General features: G+C 33.8%; 1 protein-coding gene across 1 annotated transcript in view; it reads left to right on the forward strand.

Annotated features, from left to right (window-relative positions):
• Window positions 1-17,787, forward strand: part of NLGN1 (neuroligin 1) — a 975,153-nt gene that overhangs the window by 205,889 nt on the left and 751,477 nt on the right. Inside the window, exons 2-3 of the mRNA XM_049775237.1 lie at window positions 3,830-4,629; window positions 5,067-5,126. Coding sequence (XP_049631194.1) covers window positions 4,137-4,629; window positions 5,067-5,126 — 553 coding nt within the window. The 5' untranslated portion in view covers window positions 3,830-4,136. The remainder of the gene's footprint in view (window positions 1-3,829; window positions 4,630-5,066; window positions 5,127-17,787) is intronic.

Raw genomic sequence — 17,787 nt, forward strand, 5'->3', positions numbered from 1 at the left:
CCATGTTACTCAAGAATAAATTACTTTAATAGATGAAACACTAAATATTATGATGAATTAATGTAAATGAAATTATATTTTCCTAATTAGATGCCACTCATATATTTTTACTTTAATTTCTGTTAGTAAGATTAGCATGACTTTCACCAAAAGAAAGATTCCTGAAGGAATTGTTAGCTAGTATTTCTAACTACAGTGTCAGATGAAGCTAACCCTTTTTGGATTGATAGGCTAATGTACATGCTTGATCTGTCTTGTAAGGCTTTTCTGAATCATGAAATTTTTATTTATTTATTTGTTTGTTTTTTTTGGGGGGCCACACCTAGTGACACTCAGATTACTTCTGGCTATGCACTCAGAAATTGATTCTGCCTTGGGGGACCATATAGGCTGCTGGTGGATCGAACCTTGGTTCATCCTAGGTTAGCATGTGAAAGGCAGACGCCTTACAACTTGTGCCACCGCTCTGGCTCCTGAATCTTGTGTTTTAATGTGTTCATTATAAATTATTTTATACTCACAGAAAATAGGGCAATATCATGGCAAAAGTGTGTGTGTATCCATATAAATGTATTAGTGTGCAGAATCTAACATCATCATGTCTTAGGTTTGTCAAACTTGCAGCAGTTCATTACTTGATGCCTTTTTAAGACCTCACTACATCCTTCCAAATTAGTGCCTATTAATAGTGCCAATTAGTTAATTAATTTTTAGAAATGATTTCTTATACTTTTTCCATCAGGAATGGCAAACATCCTGTTACTAAGTTCTTATGAATCTGTGGATAATAATTAGTATACTTTGCTTATTTTAATCTTTATTTAAATGTTTTTTCTATAGCTATCTTCTGCAATATACTTTGAGAGATTTGACAAATATTTATGTTAATTTTAGTTTGGTTCTTTTATTCTCACTTAAGCATAGAGTTCCAATTTATGACTATATCATTGTTTCTTGATATCTATTAGTGGTCATATAAGCTGCTACTAGGTTGGGAAATATTGTTACTCTTTATATCTCAACATGGTATTGTGTAACACATAAACACAAAACATCTCTGTAATCAATGTATAGTAAATCTAAAAGAGTAACATATAAAGTCTAAACTTTCATAAAAACAGTACTAATGATATAACTTTGATTTCAATGAAATTTCCATAGCCCTTTACCTAGATTCTTATTTTCTTAAGAAACATAAAACACTTTTGCAATTCAATTTAAATGCACTAGGATCAATTATTTTTAAAGTTAATTGTGGATTGAGAGGCTGTATTATGTCTTATAATCAGGAGGACAGACTTTAAATTAAATGCCAATGATCTTCTGGATCTGTTATTGATTAGCTGAGAGGTCTTGGCCAAAGTATTTAACCTCTTTAAGTCTCAGTTTGTCATGAGAAAAAAAGGTCTAACTGTTGAACTCATTTTATAAGGTCATTGAAAATGAAATATAAAAACAGCGAAGGTTTTGGTATGTAAAAAAGGAAGAACTAATAAGTACAAATAAAACGGCAACAAAACCTTCCAAAGAATCAAAGTATTTATATATGTATATGTACATACATATACATATGTTTTACATGTACATATATATTTATATAGGCATATGTGTTCATATTTAAATATTAGTAATTTAGATCAGCTGCATTTTTACATCAGACTCAGATGACTATAATACTGTAATTGCAACTTCTGAAATATCTTTGGAACCAATACTCTACTTAGTTCTGCTACAGGTAAAGCCTCTGTAAAATGGGACTTCTTTATAAAACCTCAGAAATGAAACATACCGTATCCCTTTATAGTTTGTGTTAAAAAAGCCATATTGAGAATAAAGAACCCATTTATTTTGAGCACAGTTAAGAGGTATAAGTACCAAAAGTATTGTGTTAGTAGTCAAAAAGGTATTTATTATTATTATTATTGAGATTTCCAGTGTGTAAGAACTTTTGGAAATTGCTCTACTTGGAAATTATACTAAAATAAAAATGATGGATAGATAATTTTAAAGTTCTCTTTTAGGTGTCAAAATGAGTTTTTTTTAAAATACCAAAGGTCAGTTATGCTTGTGCCTACCATGATTCTGTACAAAAATAATCATAATATATTGTTTTTTAAAAAAACTTTATTTTTTTAAATACCAAAGGTCAGTTACGCTTGTGCCTACCATGATTCTGTACAAAAATAATCATAATATATTCTTTTTTAAAAAAACTATTGATTGGTTTTTGGGCCACATCCAGAGGCACTCAGGGGCTACTCCTGGCTATGCACCTTCAGAAATCACCCCTGTAGCAGTCTGGGGGACAATATGGGATGCCAGGAATTTAACTGGGTCCCTCCAGGTGGGCCACATGCAAGGCAAAAACACCCTACTGCTGTGCTTTCTCTCTGGCCGCCATAATATATTCTTAACAGAAATGGATTCATGTTGCTAAATATCCAAGTTATACAAGTGCTCTGGGACAAGAGCAGGATGGGCCTAAGGCTATCTTTAATATGTTAATGAGCTTTCTGGTACAAAGGTATGTGAATTGACATGGAGGGAGTTTTATTGAAGACAGACATTTATCTCCTTATTGCCTTCTGTGATGGATTGTTCAGTTAAAGGAACACCAACCTTGAACTAAAGTTCTTGCTGCCTTATTTAGTTTTTACAATCTTCATTTTAATAACATAAGTCAGGCCAGCCTCAGTGCCAGACCAGCACTTCTTAGAAATCTTCCAGTGTGACAGGATGGAAGCCTCTGTAATACAAATCAACACTATTATTTTCAAAGTAAGCAATTTAAAGGGTTCTTGAACAAGAAAAGACAGACTTGCAGAGTTGTGTGCTATTTTGCAGTTCATGTAAGATTACACTGTGAATCGCACTGCACTGATGCTGCATTGTATTCTGGGCATTTTAAGGTGAACTGTGTAAGCACTGTTAGACATTTGATTAGTGTTAATATGCAAGATGCCATGTTTGCCAGGTATGATTGTTCTTTTAAACTACATCACTCTTCTGTGTTCTTCCTTTTATGTCTGGCAGATAGTGATAACAAAGTTTACAATTTAAAAATCTATTGACTCTGAAATGTATCATTTTTATGTTGCAATTTTACCGATTTTTACAATATCCAACTAGAGTAGGGGGTCAAAAATGCTATTTGCCAAAACTGTGCCAACTCACGTCTCTTTTTCATATTGTGAATTAATTTAAGGTGAGGGACATCAATACCCAATGATTTTATGCAAACTTTTAAAACGTGTGTTTGACTTTATAAGGTGTGATCTCACTTAATAATGCTCACACTTCACTGTGCACTAATTTTCTTATTTGAAGATCAGCTTTGATTTCACTATAGTGAATGGGATTGGGCATGACTTTTAATATATTTTATATTCATTTTTGTCATATTTTTCTTTGATTAACTCCATATCAGCATTTTTAAAGGTTTTTGTATCCTTGAATTCTAACTGTTTACTGATTAATTCATTGGTCCCTTGAAGTGATTGAAAAAGACTAGATAGGACTAAAGGGGAAATTTTAAACATAACCTCCAGCATTTTTAAAATACTGTACTGTGTATTGATCTTGAAAATGTGTATTTTGACATCCCTGCTTCTACTTTAATGTGTTTCAGTCAGCAGGCAAATTTCTCAATAATCTAAGAGTCAGTTATTTCATTTGTCATCTCACATCAAACCATAATTTTCTGGTGGTTTTATTGAGCCTACCTAGTTTTAGCCAGTATAAATGTGTTTTTCTAGCTTGTAAAACATCTAGTTATCTCTTTGTCTATTTTAGCTTGTTCATACTAATGATTTATTTTAATTTTCTCTAGGATATAGACCTGCAGCTAACTGGATTTGATTTATAAGAGGGAATCTACAGTCAATGGCCACCCTCACTACGTTGCTACGATGGAAAACACAATAGTCAATAGGATATGGTTTGATAAATAGCAGTGATTGAAGATGCTACTTCAATACATGTGAAATCAATGGGAGATACTGGCTGTATGAAGAGCTTTTTGAGCTTTTTGCAACGAGCTCATCTTTAAGAAATCAGAGGCATATTTAAACATTATACAGCTCTTTCAAGTGGATACAAACACCCTTGCCTCATCATAATACAACTAATGTGGGACCATGGCACTGCCCAGGTGCACATGGCCAGATTATGTTTGGAGAGCAATGATGGCATGCTTCGTACACAGGGGATTGAGTGCCTCTTTGACTCTCTATGTGATGGGATGTTTACTTCAGGCTGCCCACGTGCTCGCTCAAAAATTGGATGATGTTGATCCTTTGGTGACTACCAACTTTGGCAAGATAAGAGGATTTAAGAAAGAACTCAATAATGAAATTTTGGGGCCTGTTATTCAGTTCCTTGGAGTTCCATATGCGGCCCCACCAACAGGAGAGCATCGTTTCCAGCCTCCAGAACCACCATCTCCATGGTCAGATATCAGGAATGCCACTCAATTTGCTCCTGTGTGTCCCCAAAATATCATTGATGGCAGACTTCCTGAAGTCATGCTTCCTGTATGGTTCACTAATAATTTGGATGTGGTGTCATCATACGTGCAAGATCAGAGTGAAGATTGCCTATACTTAAACATATATGTCCCCACCGAGGATGGTGAGTTCACTGCAGAACAAACAGGGAGACATATTTAAAACTTTCTTTTCTAAATTCTAACAATATTAATTCGTGTGTACTGGTAGCATGCATGGCTTTTCCTGTTGGCATGTAGACATACTTTACATGCGTGCATGCCACTCTTTTGTTTACGTGTATTGGTGTATCTGTTCTTATTTTTTCCTGTGCCTACTCATTTTCTTTCCTCCACAGCACGTATATTAGGTAGAAATGGGTTTCTATTTTTCCATTTCCTACCAAATGACTTCTGAGAAGATGCATCAACATTTCTCCATTGCATGTGCAGACCCAACAAATTGGGGTTCTTTCGCACTCAGTAAATATAGGAATATCTTAAGTTAGAGAGTGGTGTTGCATGTTCCGGCGGTCTGTGATGGAGCGCCATGTTATTTTCTAGTCTTCTATTCATTTTTCAGTAAAAAGAATATCCAAGGAATGTGCCAGAAAACCCGGCAAGAAAATATGTAGAAAAGGAGGTATGTATAAAAGTGGAAATAAAAAATGGGGGAATAAGCTTGGAGAGGAAGAACAAGATATTCTCCCTAAGGATAATTTTCTGATGCTGGGAAGTGAATGATTAGGTGATTACTTGGAATTTAATGAAGCTTCTCAAGAAATAGAAAGATAAGGCTAGCTCTGAAGCTGAGTAGATCACATTGACAAAGCTCATTGGTGGTGCTTTTTGTTCTGGTTCTTGTAGCATCGACTAGTGTTGAATCTGCTTTGAGTTTTTGTACTGAGGAAAAGCAACTTAGCCTCTTATGTTGTCTGTGAGGAAATCAAATGATGTTGTCTTATGAAATTGTTAACTTGGATCTCCAAAATCTTTTCTACAAATATGTATTTCTGTTATTTTTATAATTAAAATCACAAATGTTGTTTCCTTTTTTTTTGGTTCTTAGCTCCTGAATAATCTATAAACTTTCTTATCATGGAGTATGCTCTGCCTGTTGGACAGTTGCCATTATTAAGGAATTTTTTTTTTGCCCGAGTCTTTTTACTTTCTATTATTGTTGCAGATAAAAAAAGAAAATTTGCCGATTTTATACTGTTTACAGACTTAAAATTACTTTAACATTTTTATATTTATGTTAAACAACTTAAAACATAGAGAATAACATGATTCAGAAGCTACAATTAAATCAACCTTCAAATCATCCTCTACCCAGATTGAGCAAATGTAGACACTGACAGCTGCAAGCTTACATCTGAATCTAGCTTGTCCACACTCCATTTTTATGTAACATTCAATAAATCACTTACAGGAAAGTCTGAGTTTTTCTGGCAGTAAATTATCTAAGTGTTAACTTGACCTTATTCAGAACTTTCCAATCTTTATACAGAAGTCATATTAATATTCTAGTGCTGTGTATTCTCTCCTTTTATGCACTTCTAATCACCTGGCTGGACCAAGTCAGATTTCATTATATTATGTGGGTTGGGGACTGTATAAATGGCTCTGTTTTACTGGGTTTGCATTAAATGCAAGGAAACCTAATATAACAAAATGCTCAACTGTGAGCCAATGTTATTTGCATTAAATTGGTATTGGTTTATATTTTGTTCTTTTTTGTTTTTATTTTTTTGGTAATCCTGGTAGAATATAATTTAATCTTTTATACTTTTTGATGCCATTATTTAGAGTAGAATCATTGCATACTTAAGAAGATAGTGATAGAGGTTAAACAAAATTTAAAAAGTCTTATTAAAAAAAGTCTTATTTTTATCCAAGTGAGAATAACTGCAGTAATTTACAAGCTTTCAACTAATGTATAATACTGCAGTGGTTATTATTATGCAGCTTATCAAGCATGTGTAATTAGCTAAGTGACTTTTGCCTCCTATCACAAATATGTTGATTCACAAAGTCATAAATAAAGATGCTATAAAAGATGCATAAATTGAGCATAATACATAAAAATACATACAATCAAAATGATAAGGACACCAAAGGTAAGCTAATAAGAGAGAAAGTGACCTTTATTCACATACAACATCGAAAGAAATGGACATAGTAGGAAAATATTTTTCATTGTTCTTTGGTCCCATCTGCTTTATGGAGAATCTGGCAAAGAAGTTTACAAGCTGTGCAATCTACTTTTTCAAACTTGAAATCAATTAGTAATTATCCTGCAAAATTTTTCTATTGACACTTTAGTTTGTCACTTTCAACTTTCAGTTTGAATGTATGCATTTTTACATGAAACTTAAAATTCTTTTGGCATTTAATATGTCCTATTATAATTACTAAATAAGTCCAGTATGTTCATTTGCTATTTGTATATTGGCAAAATGTTTAACTACATATAACATAAATGTAAATTTTAACGTGATGGTTTTTAAAAAGGGAATTGATGCTTCATAGCTGACCTTTAATCTGCATAAAATTTTTGTCCTAAGGTTTCACAGGTTTTTTTTTTCTCTCAAGAAGAATCTTTGCTTATTATAGCATGGTATTACTCTAATTTAAGAAGAAACCTGTAATTTACTATCTATGCATTTATGGCATATGATTTTTAGTTCTTCAACAGAGTCCCAGAATCTTATAAATATTTCAGAGACTGTGGGATGAGGTGTGTTGCTTCATCAAAATTATACTATTATGACTTGTTATTAATTTATTTTTAGTGAAGCAAAATAGTTTTATTAAAATAACATTTTTAAGAGATATAAGGGGAAAAAGACAAGAGAGACAGATACCCAAAACAGAACAGATGTTTCTCCAAAGAGGAAAAAGGATACATATTATTAATTTCCCTATATTATTTTTAATGTCTGGGGCCATATCCCAGGCAGAGAGACTTCCATTACTGTAGTAAGTATAAGTTAATATGTGCACACTATATGCATTTAAGACTTTTCCTCTTACTATATGTTTAAATACTTTACAATGAAGAAAACATTATATTTTTTATATTTTAGGTTTTGTTGTTGATTGAGGCTCTTGACTTACAATACTTTATTTTACCCTCATTTAATTTGCCCCCCTTTCAAGCTGTCATCCTACACATATATACCCAGTTGTGTGGGAAAGAACAGAACATATTTGCATTTTATTCTGCATTAGAGGAAAGCATCCTTTCTCCAAAACATGCCTAGAAAAATGTATAAATGGTGCTATAATATTTCCATTCCTACAGGAAAAAGAGTAATTTTATTAATAGGCTCTACCATTTGAAATAGGTCCCAATTGCACATTCAAATATATCTTTTCATATTCCCATGGTATAGTTATCAAAATGTTAATTATTCTCTAGATATTTCTTCAGAATTTTATCCATGCAAAATTGAAAGAAAGAGTGAATGCCTTACATGGCCATAAACAGATAATATGCAAGATGCTGGAGTATAGGTATAAATTCTTCAAAAATTTTTTGAGAAAAATTTATTTCCAAATAAGGAGATAGGTTATGAGAGTTAAGTATAGTAACAGTTTCTAATGCTAGTGTTAGTCAGATTTTGTCTTTGTTTACTTATATTAGATGCCATTCCATTATTGCCAAATTATCTCTGTGATTTTATGGGACCTGTATTTTCCTACCTCATTCTTGCCCTTTCATCTTTTATTTCAACACTCTAGTGCACTTTGAGTTCATTTTATACTCAACTCATCTTTGACAGTATTTTTTAAAATTTAAATTGGTTCATGCCAATGTTAGCGATTGACTTTCAGAAAACACACTTAAATATCTATTTTATTGAATGATTATTAACTAGTATGAATGATTTTTATTCATCACAAGAAAATTAAGCTTTCATTCATTTTTATTTCATCCTAAGATTCCAACCTATTTCTCCTGGCTGCTATCTCAGGTGGTTTTCATTTGTTTAAATTTTACTATATTTCTCTAAGTCACTCTCTTGTGAGACTTGCCAACAAATAGTGAAGAGGTCAAATATTAGGCAGTAAACATGAACAGGAAGAACCTGGGATCCAGAGAATCCACAAACAAATTGATTGGCTTGTAGATACCCTAGAGTTGTGTAGCTTTTTAATTCTCTAGCATACTATTATTTACATAGCTCTTCTGTGATGACTAAAGATTTACTTTTTCTTTTGGTAGTGATGAGTAATTGTTAACATCTTTTTTTCCCATTTATCTCAACGTGTATTAAATGGAGAATTAGGATCCTTGAAGATAATTTTTGTATAATTTTTAATTCTTTGGGCATTATATTTATTATTTACATTGTTTTCATTATTTCTATATAGTCTGAATAGTTTTAAAACTAAATAATTTTAAAATCCTTTTACCCAAATTTGGTCTTTACTTGGTTCCTTATTTAACATATAGATAGATTTTGAGGCTGAGTGATTTCACAACTGTAGGGTATTTGCCTTGCACGCAGTCGACTCAGGATGAACTTGGGTTTGATCCCTGCCTTCCTAAGCCCAAGTTCCCCCCAAGACTGCCAGAAGTTTTTCTGAGCACAGAGTCAGGAGTAACTGCTGAGGGCTACCAAATGTAATCCACCCCCCCCCCAATATAGCTATAGTTCCTGTAATTACATACATGCATCACAGTTACAATGTTTAGTGTTTTTTATCTTATTTTATTTTTTTCAGAGGGGGGCTTACACCTGCAGTGCTCAGGGGTTACTCCTGGCTCTAAGCTCAGAAATAGCTCCTGGCACAGGGGATCACATGGGATGCTGGGAATTGAACCCGCATCCTTCCTGGGTCAGCCTACAAATCAAAAACCCTACTACCACTGTGCTACCAGTCCGGCCCGAGATTTTTTGATGTATTCATATTAACCACTTTTTCCTTGCTCATATACTTCTAATTTGTTTTTATTAAAATGTCTTTATTGAATCCAATTACCCATGAAGGTCCTAGAGACATATTAGTAAGAAACAATCGAATGTCCTTGCCTTCCCAAAGTTTGTATGCTAGGTTTGCAGACTGTAAACTCACTAAAAAAAATTCATAATTTTATGAAGATAACAAATAAGCTGAATGTTGAGTATGAGAATGTTGGCGTGTAAGGTAAAATGTTCTAAATGATATTTTATAGTCCCCAAGTATGTAAAGACCTGAAGAAATAAGGGTATTTGAGGAAAGAGAAAGGCACAGAGCTAGTGCAAAGGCAGTAAGTAAGGTTAAACATACCTTTCATCTTAAAGAAAAAAAAACTAAAATTTATCTGGAAAAACGATGAGGGAAATGGAGAGAATAAATAAGAGTCAAAATAATCTGACTTCATACTCAATCATTTTATATCTGGTTTATTGAGTGTAAAATTCAGGAGAGTATAGAGGAATCAGAGAACAAATAAAAGCTATTGTCCATTTAAGACTGAATGTGTTCCAGGCTCAAACAAGTAACAATAGGGATGTCTACATATACTGTGAAATTATATGTTTTAATAAATTTTTGTATACTGCCAAAGAAAATGAAAAGTTAGAGAAAATTCTTAGGTCTTTGATTTGAATATTCAAAGGAGTTTTGCATCAATAGGGAAATTAGGATGATGGGGGGCACTTGTTAAATTGAGGTGATTCATATAAATTCAAGTGTAGAAACCATATGAAGTAAAAGGGAGAGGAATAGTTAGTGACATAAATTTGTGAGCTATTGTGTGATATTGGGAGTAAAGATGCAAAGTTTTAGGCTTAGTGAGAATAAAAATAAAAGAATAGAGATAGAGATAAGATAAAGAACATAGTGCATGTCTGGCAAAATGGAATGAATATGAGAGAAATGGGAGAAGATTTAGAGTCATCTAAGTAGCATAAATTTGGATTTTTAAAAGGAAAAAGATAAGAACTAGAGCAATAATAAGTGATAGGGCACTGACCTGGATTTGATTTGTTGCATCACACATTGTCTTGCAGAACTACCAGGAGATATTCCTGAACAGAGAGTTAAGCATAAGACTGAAAGACCTTGGGTATAGCCCACAGAACTATCTATCCAAAACAGGGAGCAAAGATAGTGAGTGTAAGGACTATAAAGGTGCTCTTTCTTTGTTTAGATTAAGGTTCAGATGGAAAAACGGAGGAGAACTATAGTGAAATCCAGGCTGGTATCCTTAGAACTACTAAAAAAATAGAACACTCACTCCAAAACAGGAAGCAGATAAAAGGTGAGTGTAAGGACTATAGAGGTGCTCTTTCTTTCAGATGGTTCAGATGGTTAAGATGAAAAATAATACCTAAAATGTGAAATCTAAACTAGTATTTTTAGGACTACTAAACAATACTACTAGTATTATTTGGACTTTAGCCAGCTAAGCTTAGAGCTTATTCCTGACTCTGTGCTCAAGAATCAGTTCTGGAGGTGCTCCAGGAAACTATATGTGATACCTGGAATCAAACCTGGTACAGCCATGTGGAAGGCAAATGCTGTATCCAATGAAATATCTCTTTATTCCGTAGACCTTTTTTTAAAAAAATAATATTTTATTTAAACACCTTGATTACAAACATGATCGTGCTTGGGTTTCTGTCATGTAAAGAACACCCCCCATCACCAGTGCAGCATTCCCATCACCAATGTTCCAATGCTCCCTCCTCCCTACCCCACCCCGCCTGTACTCTACACAGGCTTTCTATTTTCCTTATACATTCGCATCCATAGACCTTTTTAACATTATTAACTTATTTAATTATAGTAGCTCAATGTGATACTCACACTCCCATATTTTTTAGAGGTGCAAAATTTAAAGACCAGAGAGGTTGATTCTGCATTTCCCCCCAGAGATACAGAATTTATTAGTAGTCAACTATGTTTCTTGGAAAATATTATTTTAGATCCTAAAAAAATCAAGTCGAATAACCAAACTAAGCAGCAGCAACAACAATACTGTTATTTGGGTTTTCAGATCAAACAGAAACTGAAATTGGTGGCAAATTTGCTAGGAGAAAAAATCACTATATACTATAATCATTATAACATTTGGTTCATTTGAGGTGGAAGATGAATGGGAAATCAGATTGAACCAGAGATTTGATTTTATATTTGAATTAATAGCCTTGGACAGATGTCTTTCTAAAGGAAAACAGTTAGTTTTAAGTTGGAGCTAGAAATGAAGCTGATCTAAGGGTCTGTAAAGTTTTAAAATAAGATTATTAAGTGTGGGGCTGAAGAGATAGCGTGGAGGGAAGGCATTTGCCTTTCATGCAGAAGGTCATTGGTTCGAATCCCGGCATCCCATATGGTTCCCTGAGCCTGCCAGGATCGATTTCTGAGCGTGTAGCCAGGAGTAACCCCTGAGCACTGCCGGGTGTGACCCCCACCCCCCCCAAAAAAAAACAAATAAGAATATTAAGTATTCTATTGTTTATTGACTGGCAGGGAGACTCCAGAAGCAAATGACTAAAAGACAATTACAGTTATCTAACTTTATGTTTCTAGAGAAAAAGTATCTTTGTTGTTATAGAAACTAGGGTTGAAGTTGAAAGCACTTGAGACTCATGCCACTAGAAAAGAATTATGCCTTCCTTCAATCAATCCTTTGTATAAACTCTTTTTTTATCCCTAACCAATTATATACTATGTTGTCTTTATCCACTATTTCCCAGAAAGCATATCATTAATAGCAAGTCTACTATTTTTATAAGTATAGAGAAGTCTTTTGCATAGATTATTTGCTGTATGGATTTATGATTTTTCTCTAGTATTTCTTTCTTCAATGTAGACTTTTATTTTCCTACTCCTCCACCCCAGGCTTTTATTTCTTGAAGTAGCTTAAGAAATTGTCAACTTCTAAAATCACGTAAGCATATACTTTTGCTAGTAACAATTACTACTAGTATGGACTTGGTGTGAAATAATACTTTCTAATCATAAATCTTTAATTGTTTATTTAGAAATAGACAGATTTCTTTATGTAACCCCCTTCCTATGAAAGAACTGAAAGGCTGAAAGAATATACCACAATCTGATTTAAATCAGCAGGGATTTGTTGTCTTCTTGTTGTGGCTATAGGAAATCCAAAACCAAAGTCCCTGAAAATTTTATCTGGTGACTCTGGAGGAGAATTTCCCAGTATTATTTCATGTTTCCTGGTATTTTCCAGCAGTCCTTGATGTTCTTCAGTATATAGTTGCATTACTGCAATCTATATTTCTCTTTGCAAATGTCTCTCTTTCCTTCAATTCTACCTATTTTTAAAACAACAGCATAATATTTTACATATAATTTTTAGTATAACCAGTACTTAGTCAAAACTCGATAGATTTACTGAAGGCTACCTGTATAATTTTTTGTCTTTTCATCAAACTAACCTCTAATATTATCAGTTAAAAATATAAGCAAGCAGTGCTTCCATGCTATAATATAGAATCATGCAGCATTTGGTCATTACATTTATAACAGTACATAAATGATGAACAATTTGAAAATCAAACCACTAGAAGTCATATAATATAAATAAGTATGTGTACATATGTAGTAGTCATATGTGAATATATGTACCAGTCATAACAATCATGTGTTTATATATACATATTTCAAGTAATATATACAAAAACATAGATATACACACATAGACACAAAGCCAAGTAATGGGTAACAACAACTGCCTTTGTCACCAGACTTCCTTACTGTACACAAACCTTCTTAAAAAGAAGTCATTGCACTTATGGTCTACTTTAAGCCATATATGTGATTATAAATGAATAGATTTATAAAGTATTTGTTCTCAAGGTCATTATATTATTACCTTAAGGTGCCTATTTACATTCAGGTACATTAAGGTGCCTAGGGTTACTTTAATGAAATGCTATATACTGAAAAACTTTAATTTGTGTATAGGTGAAGTTCAGAAATTTGAAATCAAGATCACTTTTCCCATGAAACTGTGTGTGTATTTGTTTACATCATTATTTTTATAAGGTCTTCAATTGAATTGGAATAGGGTTCAACCGAATTAACTTAATTTTAATTAATTATATCTATTAAAACTCATTTCTAGTAAGGTTACATTCTGAACAAATAGGAGTAACTTATTTATTTATTTACTTTGGGGGGGGCACACCCAATGACGCTCAGGGGTTACACCTGGGTATGTGCTCAGAAATTGCTCCTGGCTTGGGGGATCATATGGGACAATGGGGGATCAATCCTCGGTTTTTCCTAGGCCTAGCACCAGCAATGCAGACAGCTTACTGCTTTGCACCATTGCTCCAGCCCCAAGAAGTAACTCTTAAGTACTAGTTGGGGTTAAAAGCTCCTGTATACAACTATTTGGCCTCATCCTAACCACCCTCAAAATCAGACAAAAACCCAGAAAAAATAAATTTTAATTTTACTCCTATATGTTTTTAATGTAAACATATTTATTTGGTACCTATTATATAATAGTAACAGAGAGAAATTTAATTTTAGCCAATAGTTTTTATTAATAAATATAAAAATTATGAAAATTATAAATAAACATTGTCATAGCAAATAAAATATCTTACTAGAGCTGATGTTATTGAAACCACAATTTAAATTTCAAATGTAGAAAATATAATTGAATAATAATTTATTTTCATATTCCGTGTCATGATTGAAAAAGTATGTCTTTAACTCCTTCCAACTCCACCTTATTCTCTAGACTCTTTCCTTTAGAGAAAGACCTTTATAGCAGTTTTTACTAAAAAGAAATGACTCAATGTCTTCAGTCTTGTGAGGAAGATATAAAATCATTTTTCTCTTTTGATATCTCAGTGAAGAATTTCTATTCAGTTACTTCGAAAAGATTTAGGATCATTTTCTCAATTTTTTTTCATGTTCCTTGAAGTGAATTTGGAAGGAGAAAAGGCAGAGATAGCAGGATGTCCAACCAACACAGCTAGAAATGAAGCCTAATGTAAACTACTAAGTAGATGGAAAGCATTGTCAATATAGATGCCACTGGAAAATGCACAGGAATTTCTGTGCAGAATGATTATTAAAATTATTTGAGAGGAGGGCATAGCTGTCAGTGCTCATGGCTTACTCAGGTCTCTGCACACAAGTATCACTCCTGGGCATGACCGGTATATGTGGTGCTGGGGCTCTAACTCAGGTCAGTCGCATTCAAAGCCAGAACCCAACCTGCTATACTGTTGATTTGGCCATGCAGAATTATTAAAAATTTATGTGCTACATAGTAATTTGGATTCCTGGGACTATCAAGAATATCCACATTCTGTAGGAACCACTGAAAAGAGCAGTGCTAGTGTTTGTAGCATATGTTCAGCTTTGCTAAATTTTTCATCATTATTTTCATCGGCTCAACATCTTTCCAGACAAGTAGGTGAGGCTTCAGTTTTCAGCTCAAAGAATTGCGCTTCAAGGGCTGGAGTGATAGCACAGTGGTAGGGCATGTGCCTTGCATGTGAATGACCTGGGGCGGACCTGGTTCAACCTCTGGCATTCTATGTGGTTCCCAAGCCTGCCAGGAGCAATTGCTGAGCACAGAACCAAGAATAACCCCTGAGCATCGCAGGGTGTGGCCCATAAAACAACCACACAAATAAAAAAATTGAGCTTCAAAGAACTGATATTCTATTTTGCACCATAATTTGTGAGAAGGTAGGTAATGAGACTTCTGAGCTACTTCCTAGTGAGATAGCCACGTAGCCTATGAATGCTACTCACAATAACCTTATCTTCACACTCCCTCTGTCTCTCATACCACAATGCCTGGTCTTCAGCCCTCAGGCATGTACAGGGAAAGTCCATCATCTACTATGCCAATGTATATTTATTAATAAGCAATACTTACATTTTTTAAAACATTTATTTAAGCAACTAATGTAATTTTAAACTGGAATATCTCTTTTTTAAATTTTAAAGAAAAACACTTTTCTGTTTTGTATTTAATTTTAGTTTTATTGAAACCAATGTAATTTAACAGTCTTTCAGACATAGAATAAATCAGGGCAAATTTCACAAGTGTCCACTTTCCTCCACTAATGTTCACTGAGTGCATATCTTACCCCCAGCCTGCCAGTATTACAGCTTTATTTTAAATTTAGATTGTTAAAGTTGAGTTTCTTGATTTCATTGTTGTTGCCCTTGGTATGGACATTTAGACTTGTCTTTTTTTAACACTACCAATGCACCTGAGACTGCTTGGCTGGTAGCCCCTATCCTTTTATATTTGTGTTTCTTCTTTCCACTCAATTTCTTTCCTTCTCCTTGGTATACTCTAGACTAGAGCCAAGGATGTTTGCAACAACTCCCATTTAGACCATTGCATTTCTTCATGTAGTTATTTTAAACAGCACACATAAGTGATATCATTCTGTATTTAGTCTTCTTATGGCTTACTTCACTTAACACAGTATCTTCCAGCTCTATTGATGTGGATGCAAAGTGTATGATTACATCATTCCTTACAGCTATGTAGTATTTCATTGAATATATGTATCACATCTTCATGATCTACTCCTCTGTTTTGGACATCTAAGTTGATTCCAAGTCTTAGCTATTGTACTGATTGCTGCAATGAATAGCCATGTGCATACACATCCTTTTGGGTGAATGTTTTTCTTTCATGGGAATAGATACCCAAAAGGGGGATTGATGGGTCATTTGGCAGCTCGATTTGGAGTTTGCTAAGAACCCGTCATACTATTTTCAATAGGCTTTGGACCAGGCAGCATTCTTACAAGCACTGGATGAGAGTTCCTTTCTCACCACATCCCTGCTGACAGACATTGTTCCCAGAATTTTTTAAATGTGTCATCCTCACTTGTGTAAGATGATACATCATTGTGATCTTGATTTGGATTTCCCAAATGATAAGTGATGATGAGCATTTTTTTCAAGTGTCTGCTGGCCATCTGTTGGTCTTCCCTCAGAAAAGTGTTTTTCATTTCCTCATCACATTTTTGACGGGATTTTAGGTTTTATAAAGTTAACCTTGTGAGTACTTTGTATATCCAAAATATCAAACTTTTATCTGATGTGTTGAGTGCAAACATTTTCTACCATTCTTCTAATTTTAGTTTCTTTTTGCCATACAAAAACTTTTTAGTTTGATGGCATCTTATTTATTTTGGTTTGAGGTTATATATTATCGATCTTACCATTGGCATCCGATTATTGAAAACTTCTTTGAGGTCTAAGTCTTGGAGTGTTCTGCCTATGTTAGAAAACACTTTTCTATAATGAACTTTAAATTTGTTATATTTCACCTTGTTTTGAAAGCCATAGGATTAGTTCTGTTATATATATAAGTGATGCAAGATAGTTTATTATTGAATGAAATTTACTTAGAAATACATGAAGGGAGAGAAAGAGAGGAAAACATATTCAAGAGAGAACATGGTCTTGAAAGAGCAGGCTTGAATATATTTTATGTATTTACAATATACAATTTATTGGCCCCCCTGGACAGTTTGTTCATTGATGACCTCTTTCAGGGGAGCCCCCCAATATTGTATAATGAGATGCTCAGGTTGCCACTAAGTAAAATAGTTTATGATTGTATCTTTTTCTTGTTTCTTTTGTACTCATTTTGTATTTATATACACATTTATCTATGAATTAATTTGTAATTTTATTTTTATTTGTTTTGGGTCGAAACATGGTGATGCTTAGGGGTTTCTTCTGGCTCTAAAGTTAGCATTTACTCTTGGCAGTGCTTTGAGGGTCCAGATGGGATGCCAGGGATAACACCATGTGTATGTTAAGTCTCCTATCTTCTGTATTAACTCTCCAGCTCCTAATGTCATTTTCCTTGGTGTTGATGTTCTTTGCCATGTGATCCACTCCTTATCCAAGAAGCACTTTGTCCTGACTCTAACACAGTTGCTTTTCTTCTCTTTGCCTGAGTTTACTTCATGGGTGAAGAATCCATATCCTGTATGCCTAGAGATTCTGCTGGGCAGGACATAGTCTCTGCCTCTAGCAAATGTATTGGGTTGTGACTTCCTGCATATCAATAGTAAGAATCAAGAACTTCTTGTTGATTTCTAAGTCAGTTTAACCTCATAAATGAAAGCCTGATTTTGCATTTCAATCCCCAAACAAAATGAGAGAATGACTGTTTCTGTGGAAAAGAAAAGGTAATGATGCTGACATTTGGCACGGTGTTCCCTATAATAAAACATTTAATTAAATCTTTAAGTGTGTATGGAGCACAAACTATGCACATCAGAATAAAACACATCAGGCATAACCAAAACTATAATCATATCAGCCTTGGTGCC

This window comes from Suncus etruscus, chromosome 6, assembly GCF_024139225.1.
Source record: "Suncus etruscus isolate mSunEtr1 chromosome 6, mSunEtr1.pri.cur, whole genome shotgun sequence".
In the NCBI taxonomy this organism is placed as follows: domain Eukaryota; kingdom Metazoa; phylum Chordata; class Mammalia; order Eulipotyphla; family Soricidae; genus Suncus; species Suncus etruscus.